Source organism: Dasypus novemcinctus, chromosome 18 (genome assembly GCF_030445035.2).
Source record: "Dasypus novemcinctus isolate mDasNov1 chromosome 18, mDasNov1.1.hap2, whole genome shotgun sequence".
NCBI classification, from domain to species: Eukaryota; Metazoa; Chordata; class Mammalia; order Cingulata; family Dasypodidae; genus Dasypus; species Dasypus novemcinctus.
In genome coordinates this window covers 58,805,523-58,822,257 of record NC_080690.1, presented here as the reverse complement: position 1 = coordinate 58,822,257, position 16,735 = coordinate 58,805,523, and the positions used below count along the sequence as shown (strand labels likewise).

General features: G+C 50.0%; 1 protein-coding gene across 10 annotated transcripts in view; it reads right to left on the bottom strand.

The window, feature by feature from the left end:
• SIPA1L3 (signal induced proliferation associated 1 like 3) overlaps positions 1–16,735 on the bottom strand; it is a 255,782-nt gene that overhangs the window by 35,802 nt on the left and 203,245 nt on the right. For all 10 annotated transcript variants that reach the window (XM_058280161.2, XM_058280160.2, XM_071209240.1 and 7 more), the window contains 2 exons: positions 15,344–15,462; positions 13,184–13,611 (listed from right to left, as the gene is read on the bottom strand). In XM_058280161.2, the coding sequence (XP_058136144.1) occupies positions 13,184–13,611; positions 15,344–15,462 (547 nt within the window). The remainder of the gene's footprint in view (positions 1–13,183; positions 13,612–15,343; positions 15,463–16,735) is intronic.

The window sequence follows — 16,735 nt, the reverse complement described above, 5'->3', positions numbered from 1 at the left end:
GCAGAGACATTAGTGGCTATACATGGCAGGGGACAGACTTCACAGATTTAGTGTAAACAAAGAAACAAACAAAATATAATGGTAACAACAACCTTCGGGGAAGAATAATCAGAATACAGAGTTGCTACAATTTATTCTCTAAAATGTCCAGTTTTTAACAAGTAGTATAAGACATACAAAGAAATAAGAAAGTATGATCTATATTCAGAAAAAAAGCAGTCAACAAAACTGTTTCTGAATGTCCCTACACGTTGGATTTAGCAAACTTCAAAGCAACCATTATAGACATGTTCAAACAACTAAAGAAAACCATGTTTACAGAATTAAAGTATGACAAAAATGAATCAGCAAACAGAGATACTTAAGGGGAAGAAATTATTAAAAAAAAACAACAAATGGAAGTTTTGGAGTTGAAAAGTACAGTAACTAGAACAAAAAATTCACTAGAGGGGTTCAACAATAGATTCAAGATAGCTGAAGAAAGAGAGTGAATTTGAAGACATATAGTAGAAATTATATAATCTGAAGAACAGAGGTAAAAAATAGGAAAAAATTGATCAGAGCCTTAGAGTCCTTTGGGACAGCATCAGCATACCAACATATGTGCAATGAGAGTTTTAGAAGGAGAATAGAGAATGGGTCAGAGAAGTGCTCGAAGGAATAATGGATTAAACTTCACATATTTGATGAAAAAGAATCTATCCATCTAAGAAGTTCAACTCACTCAATGTAGGATAAATACGAAGTCACATCTAGACAAACAGCTTAAAGTCAAACACTAAAATAAAAATCTTGAAAGCAGTGAGAGAAAAACATTACATACAAAGGAGCATCAATACATTAATAGCTGATTCCTCATTAGAAACAATAGAGAACAAAAGGCAATGGAATGACATTTTCGAAGTGCTGAAAGATAAAGCTCAATCAAGAATTCCATATCTAACCAAACTCTCAAAAATGAAGCAAAATAAGAGCACCCCTAGATAAACGGACTGAGCGAATACAATGTTAGCAATCTGCCTTATGAGAAATAATAAAGGAAGTCCTCAACTAAAAGGAAATGATCCAGATGGTGATCTGCACCCATAGGGAGAAAAGGAGCATAAGATGCTAAGTATGGAGACTCTGTGTTCATGCTGGCTGTGGAGGTCAGAGGTCAGTGAGTGTCTCACGGGTCATAGGAGGAACATGGGGGTGGAATTGTGCATTGCCCAGAAGGAAATTAAGAAGGAAACTAAGAAGCTGATCAAGTGGGAGAAGTCATGTCTGCTGCTGCTGCAGTGCTTCATGACCAGTAATGGCTGCCACCACCAGATGGATGAGTTCTCCTGGGGAAATGTGCCCTCCAGTGAGCTGCAGATCTATACCTGGATGGATGCAACCTTGAACGAACTGACTAGTTTAACAAAATAAATCTACCTAGAAGCCAGAAAGAAGGGCACACACTTCAGCTTTACAACTGTTTTTACTGATCGTAAAGACCTGGCTTTTGAGTAAAGGAGTATTGGTAGAACCATGCCTGGCAGAAATGGGACAGATGATTCCACCACCCTGCAGTCACAGATGTTCCAGATAGGAGGTTATTTGGATATAACGATCATCCCTCCAAATCAGGCACCACCTCTTTCTGTGTGCATGAAACCATTTAAAATTTTTATTTACTATTTCTTGAATGTATTTTTCAGCTAGTTGTACAGAATAAAATTACACATTCTTTTCCTCTTCTGATTATTGCCAATAAGCTTTTAAACTGGTAAAGCACATTGTAAGGCATCTATTTTGGTTCAATTTGACTTTACTATGGTGTGAATATTAATAGGAGATCCACATTGTTTCATGCCCTTCTGTAAAATATGAAGAAAAGTGCTCTTAGCATTCTGTGTAAAACTGCATTGTTAAATAAATATGTGTAATAAAAAAAGATGCTAAGTATGCGGGTTAAAATAAGACTATAGGTTTTTCTTATTTAACTCATCTTTAAAGACATAAGATTGTATAAAGCCATCATTGTAACAGTGTTTTTGTAATGGCTTTACAATATATATATATATGGATGTAATATAGGACAGAAATAGCACAAAGGAGGGAAAGGGAATAGAGCTATATTGGAGAAAAGTTTCTGTACTTTATTGGAATTAAGTTTGTATTAATTGGAATTAGATTTTAAAATTAAGATGCCTATGTATATGGTAATCACTAGAACTACCATTAAAAAAATAACGAAAAAATAATTTAAAAAAAAAGAAAGGAATCCAAATGGTATGTTAAAACATATTTAACACAAAATAAGGCAGCCAAGGAAGAAGAGAGGAACAAGAAAGGAAGTAGACATATATAAAATACATAAAATGGCAAAATAAATTACTTTAAATGGTTTAGACATCCCAAACAAAAGGCAAAGATTGTCAGATTGGATTTAAAAAGCAAGATCCAACTATATATAATGCCTACAATTTAGCAACACTTACGAAGAGGGCAGAGGTTGTGCACTCATGGTGGATGTCCAAGGAGCCACTTAAGTGTGTAACATTAGCAACAGACCTTATCTGGGGTGGTCAGGGAAGGCTTTTCCAAGGAAGCAGTGGCATCAGAACTGATAAATGAAGGGTGAATACCATCAGCCTAACATCCAATCTCCCAGAAATCCACACCACAGAAAAAAAACAAAAACAAAAACAAATGCATGCAGGCATGCACAATGGTTATTGCAGTACCATTTGTAATCTAAAAATGTTGGAAATGACTTGAATACCTTTTAAAAGGGGAGTAATAGCTAGATTGTAGCATGTCCACAGGATAGAAAAATATGCAGCCAGTACAAAAATGAGGTAGATCTCTGTTTATGGATGAGCATACATGTCCGTGCTACAGTAAGTGTAAACAAGGCATGCTGTGCAAAGCATGAATCTTTTCTTCTCCAATGTATGCATGTGGTACATGTGTACTGTGATTACGGCTTTTTTAAAAAAAGAAAATGTACATTATTTCTCCAACAACAGGTCATATAATCAATTTAGTGGGTCTTGATGATTATTAAGGAAAAAAAAATAGAGTAGAATAGAATAAAAAATATGGTTGTGGTAAGGGTAAGTAGTTTTGTGAAACTAAATTACAGATGTCCATGCCAAATTGCAATGTAAACTGAAGTTTGGGTACTGGTGAAAAATGTTTGCAAGAATTGATACAGGCTTGGAGTAAAATCTCTGGAGAAATGTACAGTAACTGATCAACTCTGAAGGTAGTAACGATGGGGGAACATGCACAAAATAGAAGTCACATTAAAGCATATAAATGAGCACAGGGTTAAAAAGGAAGTGGCTGTCAGATACCCCAGTCTCTCTCCTAGAGACAACCACTCTTTCTTCTTCAACAGTCTATGCACATTTAAACACGTGTGTGTGAGAGTGAGTGTATTTCCTCCTAATTGTTTTTTTCAGAAATGGCAGCACATTATAGGTCTGTGGTGCACCTGGCTTTTAGATCTCTCTGCAGGCTTGTTTGTAAAATGGCTGCAGAGGGTCCCTTCTGAATATATAATTGATTTAAACCCTAACTTGCGTTTTCCTATAGCACATCTTTCAGTACCTTGTTAACAGTCACATTTAGCTTTTCTGAGCAGAAACAAACAAACAAAAAAGAGATGATTTTAAAAAAAGGGAGAGGAAAAAACACGAATGTCCTTTGTCTTGGCATCTGCTGGCCAGCTCTACCCACTGCCTCTTTCTAGACTGGTTTGCCTTCTCTTCAGCCTGTGACAGACACTGTTGGGTGTCACCTTAATCCCCCACACCCCATAAATGAAGGTGTGACTTTATGATTGCTTGGGAAGATGCCTTGACCCCTGAGCCTGTCTGGTTGAAGCCACTTGTCTGGGATGGATGTGCAGGGAACCTGTGACCCATTTCTGGACAGTGAGACTTCAGGCATGTGTAGGGAGAATGGCTGCTGGGGTTTTCTGGAGGTTTTAAGGCTAAAAAAACCCAAAACAAACCCAAACCAATCAAACACCAGGACAGACCACTGGACCCTGTGTCCATCTAGCTGGGTGACAGCCAACTTGAAGCTTGAAGGAACGGTAGCCTACAGGCCAAGGGAGGCAGCACAAAAACAGGAAGAGAATCTGGGTGTTTGAGTCAATAAATTACCCAACCTTGGAGCCTGCCCTGTCCTGTAACTTTTTGTTATATGAGATAATAAACTCCCTCCAACTGAGCTGGGATTTTCTGTTGTAGCCAAAGGCATTCCCAGGACTGTGTCCCTGCCTTCAATCTCCCCAACCCTCAGGAATTTCCCCAGGCTGTACTTAAGATGGTGCCTCAAGCACAGTAGGCCTTCAACAGATAACTGTTGCCTTGGATACACTGTGTGGACCGACCCCCTCCTCTGAGGTGCCCCCTTCCTACCCAACCCATGGGCCTGGAGGTGGGCCGAGGGCCAGCACGCCACGTGGTGGACTGCCCGGCGTGCTGCCCAGGGTGGAGTGCTCAACCTGCCTGCCAGCTAACACTGAGTGCGCGCTTTCTTTCTGCAGCACCACATGGCCGTGGGCCCTCTCAAGGCCTCCGTTTCTTGACTCGAAGAACGGACACGGTGTAGCACAGCAGATGAGAACATGGGCTTTGCGTGCTCCCGGCCCAGGTTCCCACCCAGCTCTGCAGGCTACGCAGTGGCAATATTAGACTGAGGCCTTTTCCCCTGAGTGAGCCTCAGTTTCCTCACCTGAGAAACGGGCACCTACTTCATAAGCCCATGTGTGCAAAGCGCTCAGCACAGGCCCTGGTGCTGAGGGGGTGCTCCCCAAGGAGGTATAAAAGGAGGTGGTGGGTCCAGGCTCCTGGCTCAGGCAGGGTGGGGGTGGGGTGCATGGGCAGGACGCCCGCTTTGTGTTCCCCACCTCCGCCTTGTATCAGAGAGCCCCTGAGCTTTTCCATTTAAGATTCTGTTGGGGGGAAAAAACAGAATTTGTGTTTTTTAAAAAAATTTAAAACCGCACCAGTTACACGAGCATTTATAGGGCTTCTCTTCCATTCGGCCCCGGGTGGTCTGGGTTGGGGGCAGCCCAAAGGGAGCTGCAGCCCCCGCCTCCAGGAGGAAGAGCAGCGGGGGTGCACGTGCCGGGCTGGGGCTGCCCGCAGTGAGCCCAGGGGCCAGGTCGTGTTCTAAGCATGTTACAGGCAGGACCTCCCTAGGCAGCCCCACGAGGCAGGAACTTCCGTCATTCCCATATTTCAAGTGGGGACACCGAGGCTCAGAGACACTGACTAATTTGCCCCAAACCACACAGCAGGTAGGGGTAGAGCCAGGATTCAAACCTAGGAGGCTGGCTCAAGAGATGACGCTTTTAACCACGACCCAGTACTGATGCTCAGCAGTTACAACAACAGTGATAACTATATAATGAATAAAAATAAAACAAATATACAACAAATAAAAAGAAAAATGAACCCCAGCCATGCCTCAGGCCCTGTGCTAAGTGCTTTAAAGGCATGATCACGGTCCATCCTGGCAACCTTAGAAAACAGATCCTATCATCCCTGTTTTACAAGATGAAGGAACTGAGCCTCGGAGAATCTGAGGGACGTGGTGAAGACGCTGTGGTTGGTGAGTCCAGAGGCCACAGCCTGGGAAATTACTCTGCTCTGCCATTTACCCCAAAGCAGGCCCCTGAGGGACGGGCCCGCCAGGCTTTAGCTGCATGACCAACCCTGCCCCCTCTCCCTAGCGTCTGGCCCTGGGCTGGAGGGTTCAGTCACTCCTGAAGGCGGCTGCAATTATTCAACGTAGGAGCTGCGAGTGGCCACATTCCGCCCTGTGGCCTGAGAAGCAGCAGAGGCAGGTTTTCAGAGGGTGGAAGCAGAGAGGATATGGAGAAAAGACTTTGGTTCAAAACAGATCCGGAACCCAACCACTGCCACCACCTGCATCAAGCACTGCCTGCTTGCAGCATCACAGCGGCCACCTCTCTGGGCTCCCAGCTTTCTCGTCCCCCACCCCCACCCCCAGCCCTAGTCTGCTCCCACAAGCAGCAGGGGAGTCTGTGGACATGGGAGTCAGATGATGTCCCTCCTTGGCTCAGGATCCCCTGTGCCCCATTTCACTCAGAGGAAAGGCCAAAGTCACCACGGTGGCCCACAAGGCCCCCAGGATCTGCCCCATCACCTCTGCCTGCAGCTCCTCCCACTCTCCATCTCACTCACTCTGCTCCAGTCACATGGGAGCTGTTCCTCACAAACAGAAACACCACCGCCTCAGGGCCTTTGCACTGCTTCCCCTCCCTACAGATCTCTGCCTACGCTCTGGCTCCTTCCTGTGAGTTCCAGGGCAGAGCCTGGGTTCCTCTTCCCCAGCTGACTGACTCTCCAGGTAGGTTCTCTGTGAACCTGGCCTCCTAAGACAGGATGTCCCACACAGGCAGGGTGGGATCTGGCCGATCCCGAGGCCCCCAGATTACCTTTCAGGGATATGCCCCCGGTACGGTATCCTGGAGACTCCCGGCACCAGCCTGGTGAAGCAAGGCCACGTGCTTCCTGCCTGCCTGGGAACGCCCGGCTGTGTCAGCACATGTAGCTCCTCCACGTGGAGCAGAGAGCCTCTGACAAATTGCTCTGGAGACCTGGGAAGTTCTGGAGTGTGCCCTGCCTCAGGAGAGGGCAGGGGGCCAGGTGGCTGCCTGCCTGGGATCACTCAGCCCACTGCAGTGCCCACAGCAGGCGCTGGCGCCTGGCAGAGTGCCCGGCAACCAGGCTCCCATGACAAATGTCTGGGGGGAGTGTCTGTGGAGTCACTGAAGTCATCGACGGGCACAAGCTGCTACAGGCTGCAGCAGCTTCCATGGCATGGGCTGGAGCCCAGAGCAGGCTGTGGGTGGGAGGCTGTTTGGGCATGGCAAGGCTCATCCCTTTCCCAGCATCCCTTGTATTTTGCTCTCCGCCCCCCATCACGAGCACATTTTCCCCAGAAGAGCCCAGAGGGATCTTTTAAAAATGTATTCATCAGGGAAGCGGACCTGGCCCAATGGATAGGGCATCCGCCTACCACATGGGAGGTCCGCGGTTCAAACTCCGGGCCTCCTTGACCGTGTGGAGCTGGCCCATGTGCAGCGCTGATGTGCACAAGGAGTGCCCTGCCATGCAAGGCTGTCCCCCGTGTAGGGGAGCCCCACACGCAAGGAGTGTGCTCCGTAAGGAAAGTCGCCCAGCGTGAAAGAAAGCGCAGCCTGCCCAGGAATGGCTCTGCACACACGGAGAGCTGACACAACAAGATGACTCAACAAAAAGAAACACAGATTCCCGTGCCGCTGATAAGGATAGAAGTGGTCACAGAAGAGCACAGCGAATGGACACGGAGAGCAGACAACTGGGGGTGGGGGGCGAAGGGAAGAGAAATTAAAAAACAAAAACAAATGTATATATATATTCACCAGACTATGTGCTCAAACACATAGTCTATTTGAGCCAGGGCTCCCGTGTTCCTCAGAATCAAATCCTAGCACCTGACCGTGCCTGGACATTAAGCCTGCCGGGGCCTGGCTCCTCCCCACCTTCCAATTCAATCTCCTGCCACTCTCCAGCCTTATCCTTTCCAGAACACTCTCGAATTCAGCATCAGGGGTTTCACACTTGCTCTTTCCTCTGCCTGAACCCTCTCCCCCAGGGCTCACTCACTCTCCTCCTTCAAAATATCACCTCCTCCCAGAGGCCTCTGGCAGCCCCTCCCTGCCCACTCTCTCTCCCCCCACAGTTCTGCCTTTCTCCATAACACTTACCACCAGCTGGCATACACTCGGTTGCTCAGTTGTCTGTCTTGTTCTCTCTCTAGAATGTCAGCTCCTCTGGGAGAGGGGGGGCTATATTTTGGGCCTTGCTGTATCACAGCATTTGGGACAGTGGCTGGCACACAGCGGGCTCTGTAATGGTCAGTGAATGTGAGAATAACATTCCTTTCCACCTGCACAGCTGCCCTCCTCTTCTCCCAAGAACCTGCGGCTCTCTGCCGGCAGCAGCCTCTTGCTGCACGGCAATCTGCGGTGGACTCTCGTACCCAGCTCGCTGGCACTGTCTTGGACCCCACTGTCTTCCTCCCCCTACATCGTGGCAAAGCCGCCTGCCTGCCCTCCCCCAGTTGTTCCGTCCTCTGGTCCAGGCCTCCACCACGTCTCAACTACCACACACCTAGCACCATCCTTCAAAAGCCCAGATCCACCTGCATCACCCCCTCTGCAGAAACCTTTCATTGCTGCTCACGGCTCTTAGAATCAAGTCCAAACCCTGTCAAGGGGCTGAGAGGCTGACGCCCCCAACCTCCTATCAGCAGCACACCTGAGCCCAGGGGCTGTGGTCAGTGACTTGATGGCACGGCCCTGCTCCCCACCTTGGGACCTTGGGGCTGTGGTCAGTAACTTGATGGCACGGCCCTGCTCCCCACCTTGGAGCCTTTACACATGCTACCCCCTCTGCCTGCACACCCTCTCCACTCCCCATCTTCCACTCAATTTTTAAAACTGTAAAATAGCCCATATACAGGAAAGTGTACAACACATCTAGGTACAATTTAGGGATAAACACATGTAACTGCACCCCAGGTCAAGAATCTAATAGCAGCAGCACCTCTCCTCCAGAAAAATCCCCTCCCCCTTCCCCTGGCCCCTCCTCCTCATCCCTCTCATCCTGGAAAGGAACGCCACCTCCTCATGGAAATCATCCCTGCCCCCCAAGCTAGTTAGACCCCCGGCCCCTCCACTCTCATGCTCAGCTCCCAGGGTCTCCTCGCGGTGGGCTTGCTGCCTCCCTGAGTGCCCTGAAGGCGAGGGCCTGTCTGCTTAGTCCCTGCAGAGCCCCCAGAGCTCAGAGCAGCACCCGGCACACAGGAGGTGCTTGTGGGGTGAACACGTACGTGGACCAAAGCGCGGGGGAGGAGGAGACAAGGGCGGTTACTGACCACCTCAGGCCAGGCCTGTCCCAGCAATGGCCAAGACAGACCTGGGCCTGCCCTCTAGGACCTGGTGGTGGGCAGCCGGTTCTCAGTCCGGCTTGGTGGCACAGATGGACTGATGGCAGGTGTGGAAGGATGGTCGGGGGCCTCCCAGTGCTAGGGGCAGCGTGGCAGCGTGGCAGCGGCGGGCAGGACCCTGGAGCTCAGGTGTGGCACCGAGCAAGTGCTCAGGATGGTCTGGGCACATGTGCCTCTGGAAACGGGGTCATCCTGGGAGCCCAGTGGGATGAACAGGGGTGAGACTGCAGGTGGGACTGGCACACCTGCAGTATTCTCTGGAACATTCGTCCTCCTGGGCTCCCTGACTAGCTCAGATGTCCCTCCTCCAGGAAGAGGCACCCCATGCTTCCTCCATCCAGTCCTGACCACTCTGGGCTGTGTGGGCACCGCTCTGCCTCTCCCGTTGGACTGGAGCCCTGAAAGGCAGCCCTGGGTCTGTCTTTTGTCCCCAGCGCTGTCTGCAACAGGGCCTGCCCCAGAGGAGACACTCTGACTTCGTTAGTCTGAGGCAGAGCTGGGGCCTCATCTTTTTCACACGCTCCCCAGGTGATGACAGGCAGGCTTGAGGATGGGTGACAGGTACTGTGTTCTTAGGGCTTTACAAACTTCAGCTCATTTAATCCTCACGGATGAGGCAACTGAGGCCCAGAGTGGTTCGGCAGCTTGCCTGAGGCCACACAGCCAGGACATGGCAAAGGAGAGACTGAACCCAGGTGGATTGGCTCTGGTATCCAGACTCTTCCATTCCCTGAATACGTTTCTTTAAATCAACTCACTTTATTTTCCTTAATTTGTCCAAAACGTTCACATTTGTAAAATCAGGGGATGGGTTGGTAATGCTTTTCCCTAATACCCATTAAAGCAAATATATATCCATTTAAAATGAAACATTTTCCTCCCTGTACCACCCAAATCACCTCAAGCACCCCATTTTGGGAAATGCTGTTCCTCACTAAAGCCTGGTTGCCTAGGAGAAAACTTCAGGAAGCAGCCTTAATGAGTAGATAAGAATGATTTGCAATTAGCATCAATTGTCTGTATGCAAATTAAAGCTCCCAACCACAGGGCCCTCTTTTGTAGCTGGCTCCTCTCACATTTTAATTTAGCTTTTCTGGGTTCAGCAAACCCTTCCCTCAAACATAGGGTAATTTTACACCCACCCCCTTGCCTCAACCAGTCAACTCCCCAGTGGCGCTGCCTTTACATCACGGATTTCAAAACCCCACAGTGTATCCAGGTTCACAAATTTGGGCTTGTGCACAGAACAAGGCTTCCCCGGACCCGTGACACCCCTTGCAGACTCTCTTGTGACCAAGTCCCACTTGTGGGGACAGTTTTACATTCGTCTCAGTGATGATTTGGTCCTTTGGGGCCTCCTCTGAATTGACTCAGTATTTTTCCTCCAGCTCCCAGGATAAGACAACAGGTCCCCAGGAAATATCTTTGACTATTTTTGAGTGAAATGAATAAATAAATGAACAAAAGAACAATTCCCAAAAGTCTGTGAGAGTTCCAAGAGATTAAGAGCTACTTGTCTAGAGAGACAGAGGGCAAGAGAGATGTCCCTCGGTCTCTCGGACACATTCTTCTCCCTCTGCCTCCAGGCCTCTCCTGGGCATCTTGGTTCCATGAAATCCACTGACCGCTACTCTCCAGTGCAGTGGTTTTCAGGTCTGTCAAGGAATTCCACGTAAGCTGGGAGCTTACTTAAATCAGTAATTATTAGCGTTAAACAATTTTAAACAGAATAGCTAAAGACACATTGGGCACAATAAGGCTAAATACTGTTTTAGAAACTAAAAAAAAATTTTTTTAAGAGATTTATTTTGTTTATCTCTCTCTACCCCCTCCGTTGTTTGCACTTGCTATGTTCTTCTCATTTCTTTAGGATGCACTGGGAACTGGACTCAGGGTCTCCGATGTGGGAGGGAGGAGCCTAATCACTTAAGCCACCTCTATGCCCTCTACTTATGTATTACCTCGCCTCTCTTGTTCCGTCATCTTGTCATGTCAGCTCGCCGTGCCTGCCCATCGCACCAGCTTGCTGTCCTGCTCATTCTCTTTAGGAGGGGCTGGGAACCTCTGCTCCCTGCTTTGCTATCTCTCTCATTATGTTTTTTCTTCGTGTCTCTCATTGTGTCAGCTTGCCACACCTGCCTATCATGTGAGCTCACTGTTCTTTTTAGGAGGCACTGGGAACTGAACCACAGACCTCCCATGTGGTAGGCAGGAGCCCAATTGCTTGAAACACGTCTGCTTCCTTTTTGTTTTTTTTTTACACAGGTATTTATGTATAGCTGTAGACACAGTTCTGACTGTGCTTAGTGGTCAAAGAGGCTAGAGGCCACTGCCTGTGTGCACATGTCCTGCTGTGGAAAGTGGCCACAGGTTTTGGGAGGGCTTACAAAGGTATTAGGAAGCTGAAGAAGTAGTCCTTCAGCCTCCTCTGGGCACCCCAGCCACAGGCTTGCTCCTGTTCCAGAGCCTCGGGTCATGGCGTGGTCAGGCAAGGGAGGAGAGGCTGTGGGCTAAGGGGTCAGAGCTGGGATGGTTGTGCAAGAATCCTTGCCTGGGGCCCCGGAGGGTCTGTGGGTGAGACTGAGCCCTGTGCCACGGCAGACCCATTTCCCTCTGTGCCTTTTTCTGGGATGTAGGTCAATAGCACCATCAGTCTCCAAGTATATGTGGTCCCGACTGCAGGCTGGGGCTCCTTGGTGCCTATCCTTTCTCACTTATTCCCCTGCCGTCCTCTCCACCAGTGGTTCTCAAAGTGGTTCCTGGGAAATGCAGCACCAACATCTTCTGGGAACTTTTTTCTTCTCTTTTTAATGGTACTGGAACCAGGGAATGGGCCTGGTACCTCGTACGTGGAAAGCCAGCGCTTAACCACTGAGCCACATTGGCTCCTCTGAGTTGTTTTTTCCATTTGTTTGCTGTTTATTTATTTGTTTGTTTTTAGGAGGCACTGGGTACCGAACCTGGGGCTGTCCATGTGGGAAGCAGGCACTCAACCACTTGAGCCACATCCGCTCTCCAGCTGAAAACCTTTTTTTTTTAAAGGTTTATTTTTATTTATTTTTCCCCTTCCCCTCCTCCCGCCCTGCTGTTTTTGCTGTCTGTGTTGTCTTCTCATTTTCTCTCCTCTAGGATTCACCAGGGATTCGATCCTGGAGGCTTCTGATGGGGGAGAGGTTCACTGTCAATTGCACCACCTCAGCTCCCGGTTTCTGCTGCGCTTCACATTGACTCTCCCCTTGTCTCTCTTCTGATGCGTCATCATCCTGCTGTGTGACTCACGTGCATGGGGCACTGGCTCACCATGCGGGCACTCGTGGGTACTGGCTTGCTGTGCGGGCACGCTTTCTCTTCTTTTTCACCAGGAGGCCCCAGGGATTGAGCCCAGGTCCTCCCATATGGTAGGAGGAAGCTCTATCAGTTGAGCCACATCCATTTCTCAAAAACGTTTAAAAACCGCAAATTCTCGGGCCTCACCCCTGACTGAATCAGAAACTGGATGGGGCCCAGCAGTCTGTGTTTAACAAGCCCTCCAGTGGCTTGTTTGGGTACCACCCTGTCTACTGTAGAGGTGGAAGGCCAAACACTGGCCTCCCACACGTCCTGGTAGCTGGGGGTGGTCGTGAGACCACCTGGCAAAGAGGGTTCTTTTTCCACATATAGGGAGAGCAACACGGCTTTCACTCTGTTGCTCTCTGCCCCCACGGAGGCAGCCCTCAGCTGCTGACAGCAGTCCCGAGGCCTCCCTGAGTGGCCGACCCGCCAGCTCTGCTCTTCTCTGGACTCTGTCAAACCTCTGTTTGTTTAAGCACTTTGGGTCACGCTTTCTATTACCAACACACTCCTGACAGATATAGCCTATGACCCTCCACAGAGCACAAAAACCACTTGTCTAAGCATAAAAGAGAAGAGAGACAGAGGGTCAGAAAGGACAGACAAAAAAAAAAAAAAAAAAGCAAGGACATGCAGAGACTGCCAGGGGTTTCTCACCTCTACCTGGAGTCCCTGAAGGCCAATGGATGGCAGCAGGTACGGGGAGGGCCCACGAGGGGAGAGACAGGAAACAAACTAGTATGTAACATGTACTTCTGGGAGCACACTGCTGGAGGGGGGTCCTGTCAGGAAGGGGTGCAGTGGTCAGACCCACTGAGGGGCCGGTCTAGGGGCAGTGCCTTACCTGGGCTGCCTCGGCGGGTCGCGGCTGCCCCCGGCCAGGCCTGTCGGGGTGCTGGAGCCTGAGGAGTAGAGCTTTGGCCGGTAGCCCTTGCTCTGGCCAGCAACCAGCGGGGTGGGCGAGACCTCCCGCCGCCTGTCCGGGTGGTGGGACCTTCCGGCGGCTTCGCGTCCCCCACCACAAAGGCCCATACTTCCGGGGGGCTTGTGCAGCTTGGTGGGCCGAGGCGCCTTGGCCAGGGGCATGCAGCTGGGGCTGGAGGTGTAGAGGGTGGTGTCAATGCCACTGTCACTGGAGCCGCCCTTGGAGAGAGGGTCTTGCTCTGGCTCCAGTGGGTCTAGGGGGTCGAACCAGCGATCGTCGCTGTGGCTGCTGGACGCGTTGCTGGAAAGGGTATTGCTGCTGGAATGACTCGAGTACTGAGGTTCTCCCTAGGCAGACAGACAAGATAACCATGTCACCCCTAGACCCTGGTGCAGGGAGCAGGAGAGGCAGGGGGACAAGTCTCCCCTCCCTGGAAGTCCTCCCTCCTCCTGCGTGTGAAGCCTGGGGCCAGAGAGCTTCAAATCCTGGCTCTCCCACTTAGTGGCCGTGTGACCTTGGGCAAGCAATTCCACCTCTCTGTGCCTCAGTTTCCACGTCTATGAAATGGGGGGGATAACCCTGCCTCGTGAGGTTGGGGGAGAACAACTGAGACCACTCGTGTAACATGTGCCACACCTCAAACTCAGCACGCCCAAAACCGAGCTCCCGACCTGCCCTCGCAGATCCGTCACTCCCGCCTCTTTGCCAACTCGCTGAGGGCACCGCCATCCTTCCAGCGGCCCCCCACCCTGAGCTGTGGAGGCTGGTGCTCTCACCCCCATGTCCAGCGCAACAGCAGATCCTGTTGGCCCATCTTCAAAACAGACCAGAACCTGACACTTCTCCCTCCATGGCCCCACGTGGTCCTGCCCACGGCTGCCTCCACTAGACTGTCGCAGCAGCCTCCTCCCTGGCCTCCCTGCTCCTGCTTGTCACCCCCCCCCCCCCCGCTCCGTCCCCCCCACGGAGCTGGAGAGAACCTGAGAACACCTGATCACGCCCTCCCTGCTCAGAGTGGCTCCCTGCTGAGTGGCTCCATCCCACTCAGGGACAGGCCAGAGTCCTCACCACGGCCCCCGAGGCCGCACATGATCTGGCTCCGTATTCTGGCCTCTAACTTCATCTTCTCCCCTCTCCCTCTTGATGACTTCACTCCAGCCACGTGGGCCTTCTGGCCAGTCTTTCACCATGCCAGGCACATTCCCGCCACAGGGCCTTTGCTCTTGCTCTTCTCTCTGCCCACGATGCTCTTCCCTCAGCTATTTTCATGGCTCACCCCTCACTCCATTTGACCTTTTGGCTTTGAAGGTCACTTCCTCCTAAAGCCTCGGCATCTGTCACCCTCTTTTCCTTTAACTTAGCTTTGTTTTTCTTTCCTAGCAAGCATCAGTTCTTGGAGTTATCTAATGTGCGGGATTATCTGCTCACGGCTAGTTGCCCCACTGGGAAGTCAGCTCCATGAGGACAGGGCCTCATCTGTCCTTTTCATCACTGTGCTCCCTCTAAGCGAATGGATGCAGAGACTGCCAAGTGCTCACCCAAACTGTCTCCTCTTCCCCAAAGCCAGGTGTGGACAAGAGACAGAATCGTGGGGGAATGCAACATAAGGAGGAGTGATTCATGCCCTTTCTGGGCCTGGACCACAAAAACGTCCAGTGTGGTCCTTCCCCTCCCCCCATCCCTGGCTGCCCCCATCTGCTGGGAAGATGCAGGGACCCAGCAGAGGGCTCTGAGGTCCTGAAGGACACCAGAGAGAGGGAGCCTGGCTACCCGAATCACTGCCTGGAGGGCTGCCTGCGGGACACCTGCATCACATTGTGCAATGGCAGGGAAGTTAGCTTCTAGTGTGTGCAGGCTTTCTGTGACAGCAGTTAACCTGTAATAATGAGGAAACTGAGGCTCGAGGAGGCAAGGGATTTGCATAAGATGACACGTCGGTGAGGAATGGAGGCAGGAGTGAACCTGCTTGGTTCTTACTCCAGAACCAAACAAACTGGCCCCAGGCCCCAGAAGCCACCAGATTGTGCCCAGTGCCCAGTGCCCAGCAGCCAGGGTGGGCAAGGCGGGGCCCAGACTCACTTTGGAATGCCTGTTGGGGGAATCTTTGCCTGCTGCGTCCTGTCTGGAGGCGTGCTTGCTCCCGCTGCTGCCGGACATGGCTGAGAGCCGGGCCTGGGCAGGCACATGCCACAAAGGCTCTGAAAGAAGACAGGAGACACGCAAGCTATGAGAGGGAACTCAGGCCCTGGCCTGAGTCCACCTGAAGGCTCCAGCTCTAAACATGGTTTAAGGATCCCACTCCTCCCCCAGCTTGTCTGTGCAGCTCACACAGGACCATGTCCCTGGCAACTTACGTCTTGGGTATAACAACACTTAGTAATCGCTGAAGCCTTACAACAATCCATCATCATCGTTCCCAAATGAGGTTGAACACATTTTCATACTTTCTGGCTGCTTGGCTTTTGTAAATTTACTTGTTCATATTCTTTTTTACTTGTTCATACCCATTTTTTTCTATGGAATTGGTTGGCCTTTATCTTATTCTTGAGTAGAAATCTTTATATATGCAAGTAGCAATCCTTTATTGGCTACAAGTATATACCATCTTTTAAACAAAAGTGGAATAATAAACATTGTTCTACAATTTGATTTTCCACTTTACAATGCATCTACACTCGCTCCTCACTTTATGATATAGCATCATAATTCATCTTTGCATAACTGAACATCATTTCTAATTTTTAAGAGCTTCACAGTATTCCATTATGTGAATGAACACCAATTCTTTTGACATTTCCTACTGATGGATATTTAGGTTATTTTCAATTGTCCCTGACAGCAATGTTAGAGTGGCTTTCCCTCTACATGCAACTTGGAGCAAAAATGGGTTGTGTCCAGGACAGAATTTAGAAATGGAATTGCTGGTTCAAAGATGAATAGATTTAGGGCAGTGGATTTGGCTCAACTGATAGAGTGTCCACCTACCATATAGGAGGGCCAGGGTTCAAACCCAGGGCCTCCTGACCTGTGTGATGAGCTGGCCCATGTGCAGTGCTAATATGCTCAAGGAGTGCCCTGCCATGTGAGGGCGTCCCCTGTGTAGGGGAGCCCCACGCGCAAGTATGTGCCCTGCAAGAAGAGCCGCGCCACACGAAAAAAGCACAGCCTGCCCACAGCGGCACTGAACACATGGAGAGCTGATGCAGCAAGATGATGCAACAAAAAGAGACACAGGTTCCTGGCGATGCTGACAAGAAGGGGAGTAGACACAGAAGAACACACAGCAAATGGACAGAGAGCAGATGGGGTGGGGGAAGGGGAGAGAAATAAATAATAAATAAATCTTAAAAAAAATAAATTAAATAAAAAGATGAACAGATTTAGAATGATGATGGCTGGTGTGGGTATAAATTAGTCTCAGCTGCCAAGGATAGTCATATGCCTGAACTGAGCGCCTGCTTCCCATGTACG